This window comes from Chiloscyllium plagiosum, unplaced genomic scaffold, assembly GCF_037043375.1.
Source record: "Chiloscyllium plagiosum isolate Xiang-an unplaced genomic scaffold, Cpla_swu_hap1 HiC_scaffold_3, whole genome shotgun sequence".
NCBI classification, from domain to species: domain Eukaryota; kingdom Metazoa; phylum Chordata; class Chondrichthyes; order Orectolobiformes; family Hemiscylliidae; genus Chiloscyllium; species Chiloscyllium plagiosum.
Genome location: NW_028270141.1, coordinates 55,837,734 through 55,852,439, shown reverse-complemented (window position 1 = coordinate 55,852,439; position 14,706 = coordinate 55,837,734). Strand labels below are relative to the sequence as shown.

The window sequence follows — 14,706 nt, the reverse complement described above, 5'->3', positions numbered from 1 at the left end:
TGGGTGCCACAGTCCAAAGATGTGCAGGTTAGGTGAATTGGCCATGCTAAATTGCCCATAATATTAGATGCATTAGTCAGAGAGAAATGGGTCTGGGTGGGTTACTCTTCGGAGGGTCGGTGTGGACTAGTTGGGCCAAATGGCGTGTTTCCACACTGTAGGGAATCTAATCTATTTACACATTCTACCAACTTGTCAATGCCCTTACACTATTTTCACAGTCTAAAATGTTTCTAAGTTTTATTTGATCCTCTACCTTGGAAACTGTCCACACCAGGTCCTCAAATTTTAATTTATGTCAGGGAAAGTTAGATCCCTGGGAAACTGACCCCTAGAGATCTCTACTACGAGCCTTTTCCCAGCTTGAAAAGTGTTCACTTTGTTTCCTACTTCTCAGCCAACTTTATATTCATGTTGCCACTGTTCCATTTATTTCATCACCAATAACTTCCCTCAGAAGTCTATTATGGGGCACTGGATCAAATACCCTTTGGAAATCTATGTAAACCACATCACCCTGTTAACTCTTCATAAACTCTAGCAAGTTAATGAAACGTGATTCTGTCTCAATGTGTGTACCCTAACTCTGGCTAATTTTTCCCACATTTTTCCGTGACTCCCAGGCAGTGGATTCCAGACTCCACCACCCTCCGGATGCAAAATATTTCCTCAACGCCCCCTCTAAACCACCTGCCTTCCACTTTAAAATTGTGCCTCCTTGTCTTTCTGCTTTTGACTAAGGGGAACAGCTGTTTTCTATTACCCTATCCATGCCCCACATAAACATACGCACATACATCAGGATCACCCACAACCGCAACCAACCCCCCCTCCCCCCCCAATCTTCTCTGCCCCAAAGAAAACAACCTGAGCTTATCCAGCTCTCTTAGAGCTAAAGTGCTCCATCCCAGGCAGCATCCTGGTGAAGGCACTCTGCACCCCGTCCAATGGAATTAGAGCCTTCCTACGATCTAGTGACCAGAACTGCAGAATATTCCAGCTGAAGCCTAACTAAAGTTCTGTACAGCTCAAACATGATCTTCCTGTTCTTTTTATCTATGCCACAACTGATGAAGACAAGTGTCCCATATGCCTTTTTAACTACCCTCATCAGCCACCTTTAGGCAAATCGCAAACACCACAAGATCCCTCTGACCTTCTTGGTATCCTCTCATTTAAGTACTTCCTTGCCTTGCTATTTTTTGTTATTCTTCTATACTCCAGGGGAACAAGCCCAACTTATCCAACAATGACTCATTTCAAGTATCAATCTAGTAAATCACCCCGAAGCATCTTAAATGTATTTACATCCTTAAGTAAGGAGACCAAAACTGTGCCCAGCATTAGAGATGTGATCTTGCCAATGTCCTGTAGAGCTGAAGCAGAGTATCTTTACTTTTATGCAAATCAAAATACTGCAGAAGTTGTAAATCTGAAATAAAGGGTGCTGGAGAAACTCACCAGGACAGGCAGTAGATGTGGAGAGAGAAACAGAGTTAATGTTTTGATTCTTCAAGATAAAGAGTAAAATTGGACTCAATGTTGACTGTGTTTCTCTCTCCACACAAGATGCAAGATACCTGTCTTTTATGTTAAATTCCCATGCACTAAAATATCTAATTCCCTCTGCACCTCAGATTTCTAGTCATTCAGTTAAGTATTACTCTGCTGATTCATTCTTCCTGACGAAATGAATAATTTCACTTTCTTCCCCCACATTATGCTTGCCATCTGGCAGATTTTTGCTTACTCATTCAACCTATCTACATCCATCTGCAATTTTCTTAGTCATCTTCACAACATATGTTCTTACCTATACTTGTGTCATCTGCAAAGTTAGCTACCATACCTTGGCTTTGCTCATCTAAATCATTAATGCACTGTAAATTGGAAAAAATAAAGTGGAGTTCCCAGCATTGACCCTCTGTGGAACTCCTCTCATTGCATCCTGTCAATCAAAGACCCATTTATTAATATTATTTCTCCACCTTCCCATAACAGAAATCTTTTGTCTTCAGTGAGAAAAAGAGCAGGTTAGAGGCTTGAAATATGGCTGCAAGTAATTGAGTCCCCAAAGCTGTTCTCTATCTAAAAGGCAGAAGTTAGGATTGTGATGGAATACACCCTGCTTGCCTGGATGGGTGCATTTCCAATGACAATCAAACTCAATACTATCCAGGACAAAGCAGCCTACTTCATTGGTACCATATCCACAAGCACCCACTTCACTCCACCAACACTCAGTAGCAGCAGTGTGTCCTATCTATAAGATGCTTGCAGAAATTCACCAACAATCATCGGACAGCACCATCCAAATCCATGAACATTTCCATCAAGGAGGACATTGGCAGTATATACATGGGAAATCATTACCTGCTAGTTCCTCTCCAAGCCATTCATCATCCTGACTTGGAAATATATTACTGTTCGTTCACTGTTGCTGGTCAAAATTCTGGAATTCCCTCCCAAATGGCATTGTGAGCCAATCTACAGCATGAGGATTGGTGTGGTTCAAGATTGCAGCTCACCAGGATCTTCTCAAGCGCAACTAGGGACGGACAATAAATGCTGGCCAGCTGCAAATGTCCACGCCACCATGAGTGAATAAAAAAAAAATTAACTAAATAATTCAAAATAATTGATTCAAGAGGTTCCTCTACGATTGGAGTTAAAGTGACTGGTCTGTTATTATTGGGCTTATCTTTACGTAAACCTTTTTAGAAACAGGCTGTTATATTTGCAATTCTGCTAACCTCTGCAACTGTCTAAGTCTAGAGGAGACCAAAAGATTGCTAGTGCAATATCCACTCACTTAATTCAATAATCTTAATGCATCTCACCCAGGCTCATTGCCTCATCAACTTGAAGTCTTGAAAGTGTATCCAATCCTTCCTCATCAATTTTAAGTTTCTTCCTCTGTCACCATGGCCTGGCAGTTGCAAAGTATTCACCAACGCTTCAGCCATCCACCCCCATGTACAAAATCCGAACTGATCCTTTTTTTTTAAACCACCTTCTGTCTATTTAGTGTCCATAGAAAACTTGGGAATTCTCTTCTATATTAGCTATGTTTTTTTCAAATTCCTCTCTGCTACTTTTATTTGCCTCTTCACCTTCGTTCTCAACATTGCATGTAAAGCTCGGTTCTCAACAGTATTTATCTGGCACCTGCCATAAACACAATTTTTTTGTCTAGATCTAGGAGTTGGGCTGAAGTGTCTGTTTCTATGCTGTACATCTCTATGACTCTATGTACTTTTTTTTAATCCAGGGAAGTGGGCTTATTTGCCCTATCTTCTTTTGAGGTAATATACCTCAACTGTGCCCATGCTATCTGTTCCTCTATCTGTTCTTCGAACAGAGTTCATTATTCAGCTACAGTTTCTTGCGTCAACTTTTGGTTCCTGTCTATTTGATTCAATTCTGCTTTGTCCCATTAAAGTCAACATGTCCCAGTTAATTTTTCCTCCTCTGGATTTCCCTTTGTCATGTTCCACAGTCATCTAAACCTTACGATAGACTTACTACTTCTCCTAAACGCTCTCCCACTGACACTTGCTCTACTTGAGCATCTAATTCCCAAGAACCAGGTTGAGCAGCTGGATTGGATGCACTGTCATATAAAATTCCCATAAATAGTATCCAAAAGTATTTGCCCCTTGCTGCTCTTTGAACTTTGTAGTTATTAGTCTATAAGCAAAGTCACCACTATAACTAAGTTATATTCTCTGTAATTTCCTTGCAGATTTGTTCCTCTACATCCTTACTACCAGTTGGTGGTCTATAGCCTGCGCCAAGAAATATAATCATGTCCTTTTTGTCCATTAGTTCTAGACAACCACTCTGTCCTGGAATCCTCTGGGATAATTTATTTCTAAATCACTGCAATGCACATACTGCCTTAACCTATACTGCCAACCCCGTTTCTCCTTTTCCATCTTTTCTGAATATCTTGTAACCCGAAACATTTAACACCCACGCCTGGATTTCTTTCAGCCACATTAATGTTTTCTAAGGAGCTGTACAATGGATTTTAGGATAGGGCGAGTTTAAATTTGCATGGCACTACATCCAAATGACTACTTACACCCATAATTTACCAACCTTATTGGCTAGCAACAAATACATTATGCAGTATACCTTGATTTAGACTCCATTTCTTTCTTCCTTTCTCTAACTCCATCTCTGAACTTACTAATCTCTATTTCAATGCTCTCCGTCTCTCCCAATTTTGTGTATCTGAGCATTAGTCTCTAATATATTCTCCTACTTCAGACATCCCTGCTGAGTGAATTTAAAATCTTCTCAACAGCACTAACAAAAGCTCCACGAGGAAAATCAGTTCTAGCTCTACTCAAGTGCAGCCAGTTCGGTTTGCAAAGGTGCCAGTAACACAGAACCAGTCCTAGTGTTCCAGGAATCTCAAGCATTTCCTCCTGCAACATCTTTCCAGCCAGACATTCAACTGTCTTAACCTCCTATTTTTGTATCACTTGTACATGGCAATGGGAGTTCAACCAGTGGTTACTACTTTTGAGGTGCTGATTTTCTATCAAACTCTGTAAATTCCAATTGCAAAGCCATACCAACCTTCCTTCTTATATTGTTAATATCAACGTGGCCACGATCAATGTCCACTTTCCATCTGAAAATATCCTGTAGCCGCTCTGTATCATCTTTGACATCACAGCAAGGAAGCAACATATATCCTGGAGTCATGTCTATTGGCACTGAAACAACCAGAACTAATGAATCCCCTATCATACTTCTCTCCCACTCATCATCATTCCGTCCGATACAGTTGGGCCAGCCATAGTACTTTCTGTACTCTCCAAGGGACCATCACAGTCATCAGTATCCAGAACAAAAAAATGATTTGTGAGCAGGACCAGAGGGAATCCTGCACTACCTGCCAAGATTTCTTTGCCTGATAGTCAACTATCCCCTTATTTGTCTGCATGCCCCTGCTATAAAGTTTTGATCTCTACAAGGGAGTCACAGGATACAATGGTAGATGAAGACAGGCAGGGAGGAAAGTGCAGGTTAAGTCAAAGTTGGATCAGCTAAGATCTTAATGAATGGTAAGCAGGTTTTACAGGCCAAATGGACTATTCTTGCTTCTAATTTTCATATTCTTAAATGCAAGAGTTGGTGACTTAAGTAGAGATTATATCAATATTTGAGAATAAGTTAAGTGATAGCTGATGGAAGAGGAATAAGGAGTGCAAGAACAGGGCAGATATGATTAAAATATGTATTCAACGTGGATAACATTGATTGCTCAAACCAAGCCATGTTATAGCACTGCAAACATATAGATGTCTAGTTAAGGTTATTTGTCTAACTTGCAAGTAAAGGCTTTCACATATGAATGAATGATGGAGTACTCACACGAAGTACATGATGTTCCTTTGCTAATAAAGCTGAGACTTCTCCCTGTAGTGACACAATCTCTATAAACTGTGCCCATAGAGCCATTAGCAATGAACAAAGCTGCGCAAGGTCCATGTTCACCAATTCTGGAAGATCATCAGGATTTTCCACTTTCAGCTACAATTCAGGACATAAACTGTAAGCCATCTTTATATTTACAAAACAGTAATGTTAAACGTTTCAGGATAATGGGCTTGAAACATTTACATGGCACTTTGGATAAGTGAACCCAATCTAAAGAAATAATAGCACCTTGCCTTTTTCGTTCTCGTTGCATTTTTGAGAATTGAAGGAAAGAATAATCTTAAGACATTCATGAGGCATCAGTTTCCGTCCTAACATTTCAACCCCTCTTACCCAAAAAAATGGGAGTTATTGGAATTTATTGCTAAATACATATACACAAAATGAAAGGAGGAAGATGGGGAAAACAAATAATTTGACCACACCTCAAAATCTCACAAGTCAACTGACCATGAAATGTAAAGATGAGAATGCACAGGTTACAAAGCATCTTAAATGATCAGACTCTTAAACACATCTAGGGACATGCACGGATATGAGGATAGGTTAAAAATTAGATTCCTCAAATATGAAAACATGCTCACTTAGATTTAAAGCTCTCAAATTAAAATAAATAACTTCTTGTTGACATCAAGATGAAGTCAAATCAATAAAACAAAACACAAGTTTTCTCGAATGTTCTGTTTTACACATTTACATGTTTTTACTCAACTGGATTTCTTATTATAATGACATTGTGCATTTTGCAACTGGGAGTATGTCATTGTCTGGTTACATACAAAAAGCACAAATATATTGAGGAGAATACAGAGAATCAAAGTACTGATGGCTCTCTTATTCTGTTTGCTAAAATAAAACTAGATACAGAATTCAAATCTGCCAGCATCAATTCTAAAAACAACATACCCTTCCCACTGCTAATAATTAGCAAGTCAGACACAAGGCTTACTGCAAGAATGCAGGTCCATAACCTTTCTGAAAATTCAAAAACTCTGATTGCTGGGACTAAACTCTTGAAATTTGGCAAACAGTACTACACAACTTGATAGACTTGCAGTATAAATTAAGGCAGGTTTGACAACAGGGCAAAGAGGGGCAGCAGGGTGGCTCAATGGTTAGCATTGCTGCCTCACAGTGATTGGGGTTCAATTCCAACCTGGGGTGGCTGTCAGTGTGGATTTTGCACATTCTCCCCTTGTCTGCATAGACTTCCTCCAGGTATTCCGGTTTCCTCCCACAGTGCAAAGATGTGCAGGTTAGGTGAATTTGCCATGCTAAATTGCTCATACTGTTCAGGGGTGTGTAAGCTAGATGCATTAGTCAGGGATAAATGTGGGACAATAGGGTAGGGGTATGGGCCTAGGTGGGTTACTCTTCATCGAGTCAGTGTGGACTTGTTGGGCTGAAGGGCCTGTTTCCACACTGTAGGGATTCTTAAAAAAAAGCATGAGATATATCTGGAAAAGCTCTGAACAGTTTTGAAGAAGGGTCAGTTGATCCAAACATTAACTCTGATTTCTCTCCATAGATGCTGTTATACCCGCTGAGCTTTCCCAGCAATTTCAGTTTTTGTTTCTGATTTCCAGTATCTGCAGTTCTTTCAATTTTAATTTCACATGAGATATCTCTAGCTCAGAATGCACTAGAATTTTTGTATTACACTGCTGGAATAAATGCAAATATTAATAGACGATAAAGATAATGCCTTTAACAGGAGCACTAATTTAGGAAGTAGCTATGATCACTGCAGGGTCAAAACTATTTATATTAATTTACATACCTTTATCTGTTCACAAAGTTCTTCAAGTCTGGCATCAACATCAATCTCCTCTGAAAAATGGAGTTTTATATTAAAATGCAATTAACTTTAGAAAAGCAAGTAACAGAAAAAAATTGCTTGAAATGGTTTATGGTGTGTTGAATTTTGTAGAACAAGATTTGTAAAAATCTTTTAGGAGTCACACAAATTACTTTCAATGTGCTCACACTGTCAGCATTGAATTCTATTGTTTCAAATTACATTAAATATTCTGAACAAAATCATCTACAGGAAACAATATAGTTTTACTGTTAGAAGTGACATAGACATACCTATTAAAGTGTCCCTCTGCGTTCTTGGATATTTTCTTCTGAGAAGACGCTCATAAAGGACCTGCATGTTGGTCACGGCTAGTCATAGGATTGTACACATGTGCTCGTTATTGTGTCCTCTTTTAAGGTCTCCACCCTATCAACCTGTCTTAAGGTTAACTGCTGAATTGCAATCTCAGAACACCTCAAGCAAAGCTTTCAGGCTTTATTATAAGTGAAAATTTTAATGTCATGGCAAAGCACAAAGATCCAACAGAACAGCAAAGATGGAGCTTATTAGTACAATGGCTATGTTAGAAACACTTAATGTAGCATACACGAGAAGATCTTCTTTCTAATGCATTTTTCTGAAGCCACACAAGAACATATTATATAAAGAGAGCAACTTATATGGGTTCTATATAGGTTAGCTGCATAAATCATGCATAAAATTTCAGAAATTAGAGTCTAATGTAACTGGTTAAAGGTAGATATCTTTCTAACTCTAATTGGGGGGGGGGGGGGGGGGAGGCTACCAAACAAATGACAATACTAGCCATAAAGACTTAAATGAATTAATTGCTACAAAGCCACAAACTACGCTGCATTTAAACAAGCTTCAAAGTTTAATGTTTCCACTAGTTTTGCATCTCAGTTTGTTTATGGACCAAAAGATTTAGTTTTATGTTTTGTTTGAAAATCTTATTCCATTATTGAGCCAATAACAAAGGCATTCCAACTGACTTGGTTATCTTCAATGGCCACCAATGGTGGAAAAAAAAATTAGGAAATGTGCAAGAAGAAAATTTTCCAACAGGGTGTCTCTCTCAAGAAAAAAAACCAAAGAATTTGGAGAAATTATTAAAAGTGTACTTTTATTAACCAAACATTCCCATCCAAAATAACCTGAATGCACTATTGCACAAGTCATGTTTTAAAATTTGGAGACGGCAGAAACATCCGTGAAGATCCAATTTATTTATGACATTCAGAGGACTCTTTAAATTCTGTGTTTTCAATAATGTGTCTGATTCAAATCCAAAATATAAACAGAAATGCTGTAAATATTGAACAGGCCAGACAGCAACTTTGAAGCAAAGTAATCAATGTTTCAGGTCTTTCATCAGAACTGGAAATGTCATAGACATCGGATATTGGGTTTTAAGTATGGTGGGTGGCATGATGACGCAGCGGTTAGTATTACTGCCTCAGTGTTAGGGACCCGGATGACTACCTGTGAAGAATTTGCATGTTCTCTTTGTGCCTGTGTGGGTTTCCTCTGGTTGCTCCAGTTTCCTCCCATAGTCCAAAGATGTACAGGTTAGATGGATTGGGCACGCCAAATTGCCCACAATGTCCAGGAATGTGTAGGTTAGGAGGGTTAGCCATGGTTAATGTGGGGTTACTGGGATAGGGTAGGGGGCTGGATTTGGGTGGGATGGTCTTTGGAATGTCGGTGTAGACTCGCTGGGGCGAATAACCTCCTTCCACATTGTAGGGATTCGATAAAGTGAGCACAGAGGCAGGAAAAGGGAAAGACAGACAAAAGACCAAAAAGGTGTAGGGTTGACAAACATAAACCTAGATTTTACAATAGCTGTGAATAAGTGGCACATGCTCTTCATTATTTTTATAGATTCCCAAAAAATGAGTGAAAGTTTTTGAGCAACTTGCGTTGGACAACCAGGGTCAGTTTTGCTACTGGGGCTTTGAGACCTGTGCTACAGAGTAAGCAACAGTGTATCTCCTCAACCAGATTGAGTCTAAATGAATCAGGAAATTTCTGCAGTTCAGAAAGAGTACATTCAGCTCACTGAATCTGCACCAATTGCTCAAAGAGCATCCTACCCAGAACCATATCATCACTTCATCCTGGTAATCCTGTATGTAACCCACCTAACCTGCACATCTCTGGACACAGTGGGGAAGTTTTTAGCAAGGCAATCCACTAAACCTGCACATTTTTGACTGCGGGACGAAACCAGAGCACCAGGAGGAAACTCAAGCAGACAGTAGTCATGATTCGGAGATGCCGGTGTTGGACTGGGGTGTACAAAGTTAAAAATCACACAACACCAGGTTATAGTCCAACAGGTTTAATTGGAAGCACACTAGCTTTTGCAGCGACGCTCCTTCATCAGGTGATAGTGGAGGGCTCAATCGTAACACAGAATTTATAGCAAAAATTTGCAGTGTGATGTAACTGAAATTATACATTGAAGAATTGATTGTCTGTTAAGCCTTTCATCTGTTAGAATACAGTGATAGTTTCACTTCTTTCATGTGTAAATCACAAAACCCTTTTTTTAAAAGTTGCATTCTGGGTTAGCTGTTAACAATGGTGATAGCTAGACAATATGTTGAAGGTGTTAGCCCCCTGTGTTCTCTGTCTATGACCTGATGTTTAGATTGATTCCAATTTAAAAAGTGAGATAACAGAGTTTTACATAAATTCATGCAGTTTTTGAGCTCAGAGTTCTACATGAATGTATGTGGTTCTACATTCATGTAGAACTCTGAGCTCAAAAACTGCATGAATTTATGTAAAACCACTTTTTAGATTGGAATCAATCTAAACATCAGGTCATAGACAGAGAACACAGGGGGCTAACACCTTCAACATATTGTCTAGCTATCACCATTGTTAACAGCTAACCCGAGAATGCAACTTAAAAAAAGGGTTTTGTGATTTCCACATGAAAGAAGTGAAACTATCACTGTATTCTAACAGATGAAAGGCTTAACAGACAATCAATTCTTCAATGTATAATTTCAGTTACATCACACTGCAAATTTTTGCTATAAATTCTGTGTTACAATCGAGCCCTCCACAATCACCTGATGAAGGAGCGTCGCTCCGAAAGCTAGTGTGCTTCCAATTAAACCTTTTGGACTATAACCTGGTGTTGTGTGATCTTTAACTTTATGCAGACAGTAGGAGAACATGCAAACTCCACAGTCATCAGAGGCTGAAATCAAACCCAGGTCCCTAAGCGAAATGAGGCAGCAGTGCTAACCAGAACAACAACCATGAAGAAGTTTAAGTTAGAATATAAAATTCAATGTAATTTTATTCACAGAAAAGCAAAGAAAGGAAAAGAGATAAAGGCTATATATGTATGGTTTGTGTGACAGGGAAAAAAGTTGTTAAGTAACTTCTCACTTGCTTACATATATTTCAATGTAGTCCATAAATGAAGCATTGATACAAGCCAGGTTGTGCAGGACACAGGAAACTTTGAGTTCTACATCTTACTGTGCATGCTGACTGCTGAAGTTGCTTCTTGATTTATATCAGTGAGTGAGTGCTGATGGGCATACATTTATTGGTACCAAAAAATGAGGATGCTGCCAGGTCTGCTGAATACTTCCAGCTTAAAGTTTTTATCCTCCAAATAAATTAGATTGCCATTGTAAACAGAATAGTGACATTCAGAAATGAAATGCAATTGTAAATTGTACCCATTTGTCGAAAATTCTTCATTATGATGTCAAAGGAGTTAACTTATTTAGAATAAATGGGGTAAAACTCTTTGAGAACAGAGGATACATTTGATAAAGCCAGTCAATGTTAATTTCTAGTCAAATTTGTATTCATAGGGATTTCTCAACAGTTAAAGATTTCAGATCTACAGACAATTGCTCAGGTTCCGTTGCTCCAACAAGTAATCGGAGTCCTACTCCTGTGTGAATGGACCTACACTTTCTCACATTTGTTTCAACAATAACCTGACTTGGAGTTGCAATACCACTGCCTCATTATGATGTTGAATCTCTCTGAAGGATGTTTAAAAGAATATGGTGAGTTAAGGCTCAAATTGAACCTTCCCATTTGTTTTATTTTACAGCAAATCAAGGAATAATCAGTCCCACTATTTCATCATTAAGTTGTACTCATGATGATAAGTAAAGAATGTCACATTTACATCAAAAGTAAACATATGCACATTCAGCAAAATCTCTTAACTGCTCCTCCTCATGTGTTTTTAGCAGCAAACCTGTTTAAACTTTTCAAAGCATTATTTAGAAGTCTGATAACCTTTGTAGTCAATATGCCTTTGTTTCTACAGGTCATTCCGCTACAAAGCGACAGTTGTGTTCCTCTGCAACCTCATGCTATAGAAAATTGCGCTATGGGAAACCACTACAGAAAATCGTGCTGTAGAAGATTGCTAATACAAAATCGCTATGCCTGTTCAGTGGAAAGTTTGCATTATCCAAACAACGTCCACAGTTCATCAATCACATTATAGCCAATTCACGCTGACAAAATGCGTGTTACTGCAGAACGACCTGTACTTCACTTTTTATCATCTTCTTCAGAGGCACAAGGATCAAAAATCTATGCTGAAAAAGTCATATTTTGTTGAAATGCTTTGTCTTATACTGATCAAGACAGGCAAACAACATATATATTGTATATCAGAAGAATGCTATTTGATTGGCCGGTAGACTCAAACTCAGGGTTATGTCACTAGAAAGGTTCAAAACTGCTAAGGAAGAAGATCAACCATTTGTACTCAAAGTTGACAAAACACTGGGATTGGATAAGGATTTAGAAGGAAATGACAGTAGAAATTGCGGGACACTGGCCATAATCTTTCAGTGTTCCTCATACTCAGGGAACATGACAGAAGACTGGTGAACTGCAAGCTTTATGGTCTTGTTCAAAAAAAGATTGTAAGGATAATCTCAGCATTTATAGAGCACTCAGTTTAACTTCAGTGATGGGAAAGTGTCTACAAACAATTATTCAGCACAGAATTAGTAGTCACATGGGAAAAAAGGCAGGTTGATTGGGAAGATTCAACATGGTTTTCTAAAGGGGAAGTTATGTTTAACTAACTTAAGAGGTGACAGAAACCCTCACTGAAAGTAATGCTGTTGATATAGTATATGGATTTCCAGATGGCATTGACACAGTACCCCACAACACTTGTGAGGCAAGTTATAAGGTCATGTAATAAAAGAGACAGTAGCAATGCATTTACAAACTTGGCTGAGTGATAGGAAATTGAGAACAATTGTCAATGGACATTTTCCAGCATGCAGGAGGATCTGTAGTGGAATTCCTGGGGTTGGTATTGGGATCCTTGCTTTTCTTAATCGATAATCCAGTAATGATCAGGATCATGTGATGCAGGGGGAAATTTCAAAGTTTACAAATTACAAAACTTGGAAGAATTGTAAATAAGTTAGGGGCGGCACAGTGGCTCAGTGGTTAGCACTGCTGCCTCACAGCACCAGGGTCACAGGTTCAATTCCAGTCTCGGGTGACTGTCTGTGTAGAGTTTGCACATTCTCCCCATGTCTGCGTAGGTTTCCTCCGGGTGCTCCGGTTTCCTTTCACAGTCCAAAAATGTGCAGATCAGGTGTCTTGGCCATGCTAGATTGCCCACGGATTACTTACAGTGTGGAAACAGGCCCTTTGGCCCAACAAGTCCACACCAACCCACTGAAGTGCAACCCACCCAGACCCATTCCCCTACATTTACCCCTTACCTAACATTACAGGCAATTTAACATGGCCAATTCACCTAACCTGCACATTTTTGGACTGTGGGAGGAAACCAGAGCACCCAGAGGAAACCCACGCAGACACTGGGAGAATGTGCAAACTCCACACAGTCAGTCGCTTAAGGCGGGAATTGAACCCGGGTCTCTGGCGCTGTGAGGCAGCAGTGCTAACCACTGTGCCGCCCATAGTGGTAGGTGCATTAATCGGAGGGAAATGGGTCTGGGTGAGTTACTCTTCAGAGGGTTGGTGTGGACTGGTTGGGCCGAAGGGCCTGTTTCCACACTGTAGGCGACCTAATCTAATCTATATGGAGGAAGTGGCAGAAGAGATGTTTAATTCAGATAAATGCGAGGTGCTGTATTTTGGGAAAGCAAATCTTAGTTGGACTTATACACTTAATGCTAAGGTCCTCCGGAGTGTTGCTGAACAAAGAGACCTTGAAGTGCAGGTTCATAGGTCCTTGAAAGTGGAGCTGCAGGTAGATAGAATAGTGAAGGCGGCATTTGGTATGCTTTGTTTTATTGGTCAGAGTATTGAGTATAGGAGTTGGGAGGTCATGTTGTGGCTGTACAGGACATTGGTTAGACCACTGTTGGAATACTGCATGCAATTCTGGTCTCTTTCCTATCGGAAAGATGTTGTGAAACTTGAAAGGGTTCAGAAAAGATTTACAAGGATGTTGCCAGGGTTGGAGGATTTGAGCTATAGGGAGAGGCTGAACAGGCTGGGGCTGTTTTCCCTGGAGCATCAGAGGCAGAGGGGTGACCTTATAGAGGTTTACAAAATTATGAGGGGCATGAATAGGGTAAATAGGCAACGTCTTTTCCCTGGGGTCGGGGAGTCCAGAACTAGAGGGCACAGATTTAGGGTGAGAGGGGAAAGATATAAAAGAGACCTAATGGGCAACTTTTTCACACAGAGGGTGGTACAGGAATGGAATGGGCTGCCAGAGGAAGTGGTAAAGGCTGGTACAATTACAACATTTAAGAGGCATTTGGATGGGTATATGAATAGGAAGGGTTTGGAGGGATATGGGCCGGGTGCTGGCAGGTGGGACTAGATTGGGTTGGGATATCTGGTCGGCATGGACCAGATATGGACGGCATGGACGAGTTGGACCGAAGGGTCTGTTTCCATGCTGTAAATCTCTATGACACTGACAAATTGGAGGAGTGGGCCAATAAATGGCTGATACAATTCAATGAGTTGATGCATTTTGATAGGAAGAACATTGAAAGTCAAAATACAGTAGGGGATACAATTCCAACTGGGATGCAGGAGGAGTGTTACCTTGGTGCATATGTGCAGGCATTGAAGGTAGCAGGACAAGTGGAGAGAGCTATTAGTAAAGCATACTGAAACAGAAATTGCTGGAGAAATTCAGCAGATCTGGCAACATCTGTGGAGAAGTGTTCTCTCTAATTGCTGCCAGACCTGCTGAGTTTTGCAGCAATTTCTGTTTATGTTTGTTTCAGATTTTCAGCATCTGCAGTTCTTAGTTTTATTCAAGTTAATAAAATACATTGTCCTCATATTTATTAATAGGGTTGTAAAGTACAAGAGCAAGGAGGTAATGTTGAACTTGCGAAAGATCCTTTCTGGACGACAGGTAGAGTATTATGTATAGTTATAAGCTAAATCAGAATGCATTGTAAAGATTG

The 14,706-nt window shown here is 39.8% G+C and overlaps 1 protein-coding gene across 4 annotated transcripts in view; it reads right to left on the bottom strand.

The window, feature by feature from the left end:
* Positions 1–14,706, bottom strand: part of fam135a (family with sequence similarity 135 member A) — a 318,933-nt gene that overhangs the window by 123,189 nt on the left and 181,038 nt on the right. For 3 of the 4 annotated variants that reach the window (XM_043681723.2, XM_043681746.2, XM_087979484.1), the window contains 3 exons: positions 7,549–7,626; positions 7,238–7,287; positions 5,392–5,550 (listed from right to left, as the gene is read on the bottom strand). In XM_043681723.2, coding sequence (XP_043537658.2) covers positions 5,392–5,550; positions 7,238–7,287; positions 7,549–7,626 — 287 coding nt within the window. The remainder of the gene's footprint in view (positions 1–5,391; positions 5,551–7,237; positions 7,288–7,548; positions 7,627–14,706) is intronic. The other variant, XM_043681738.2, reaches the window with a different exon arrangement.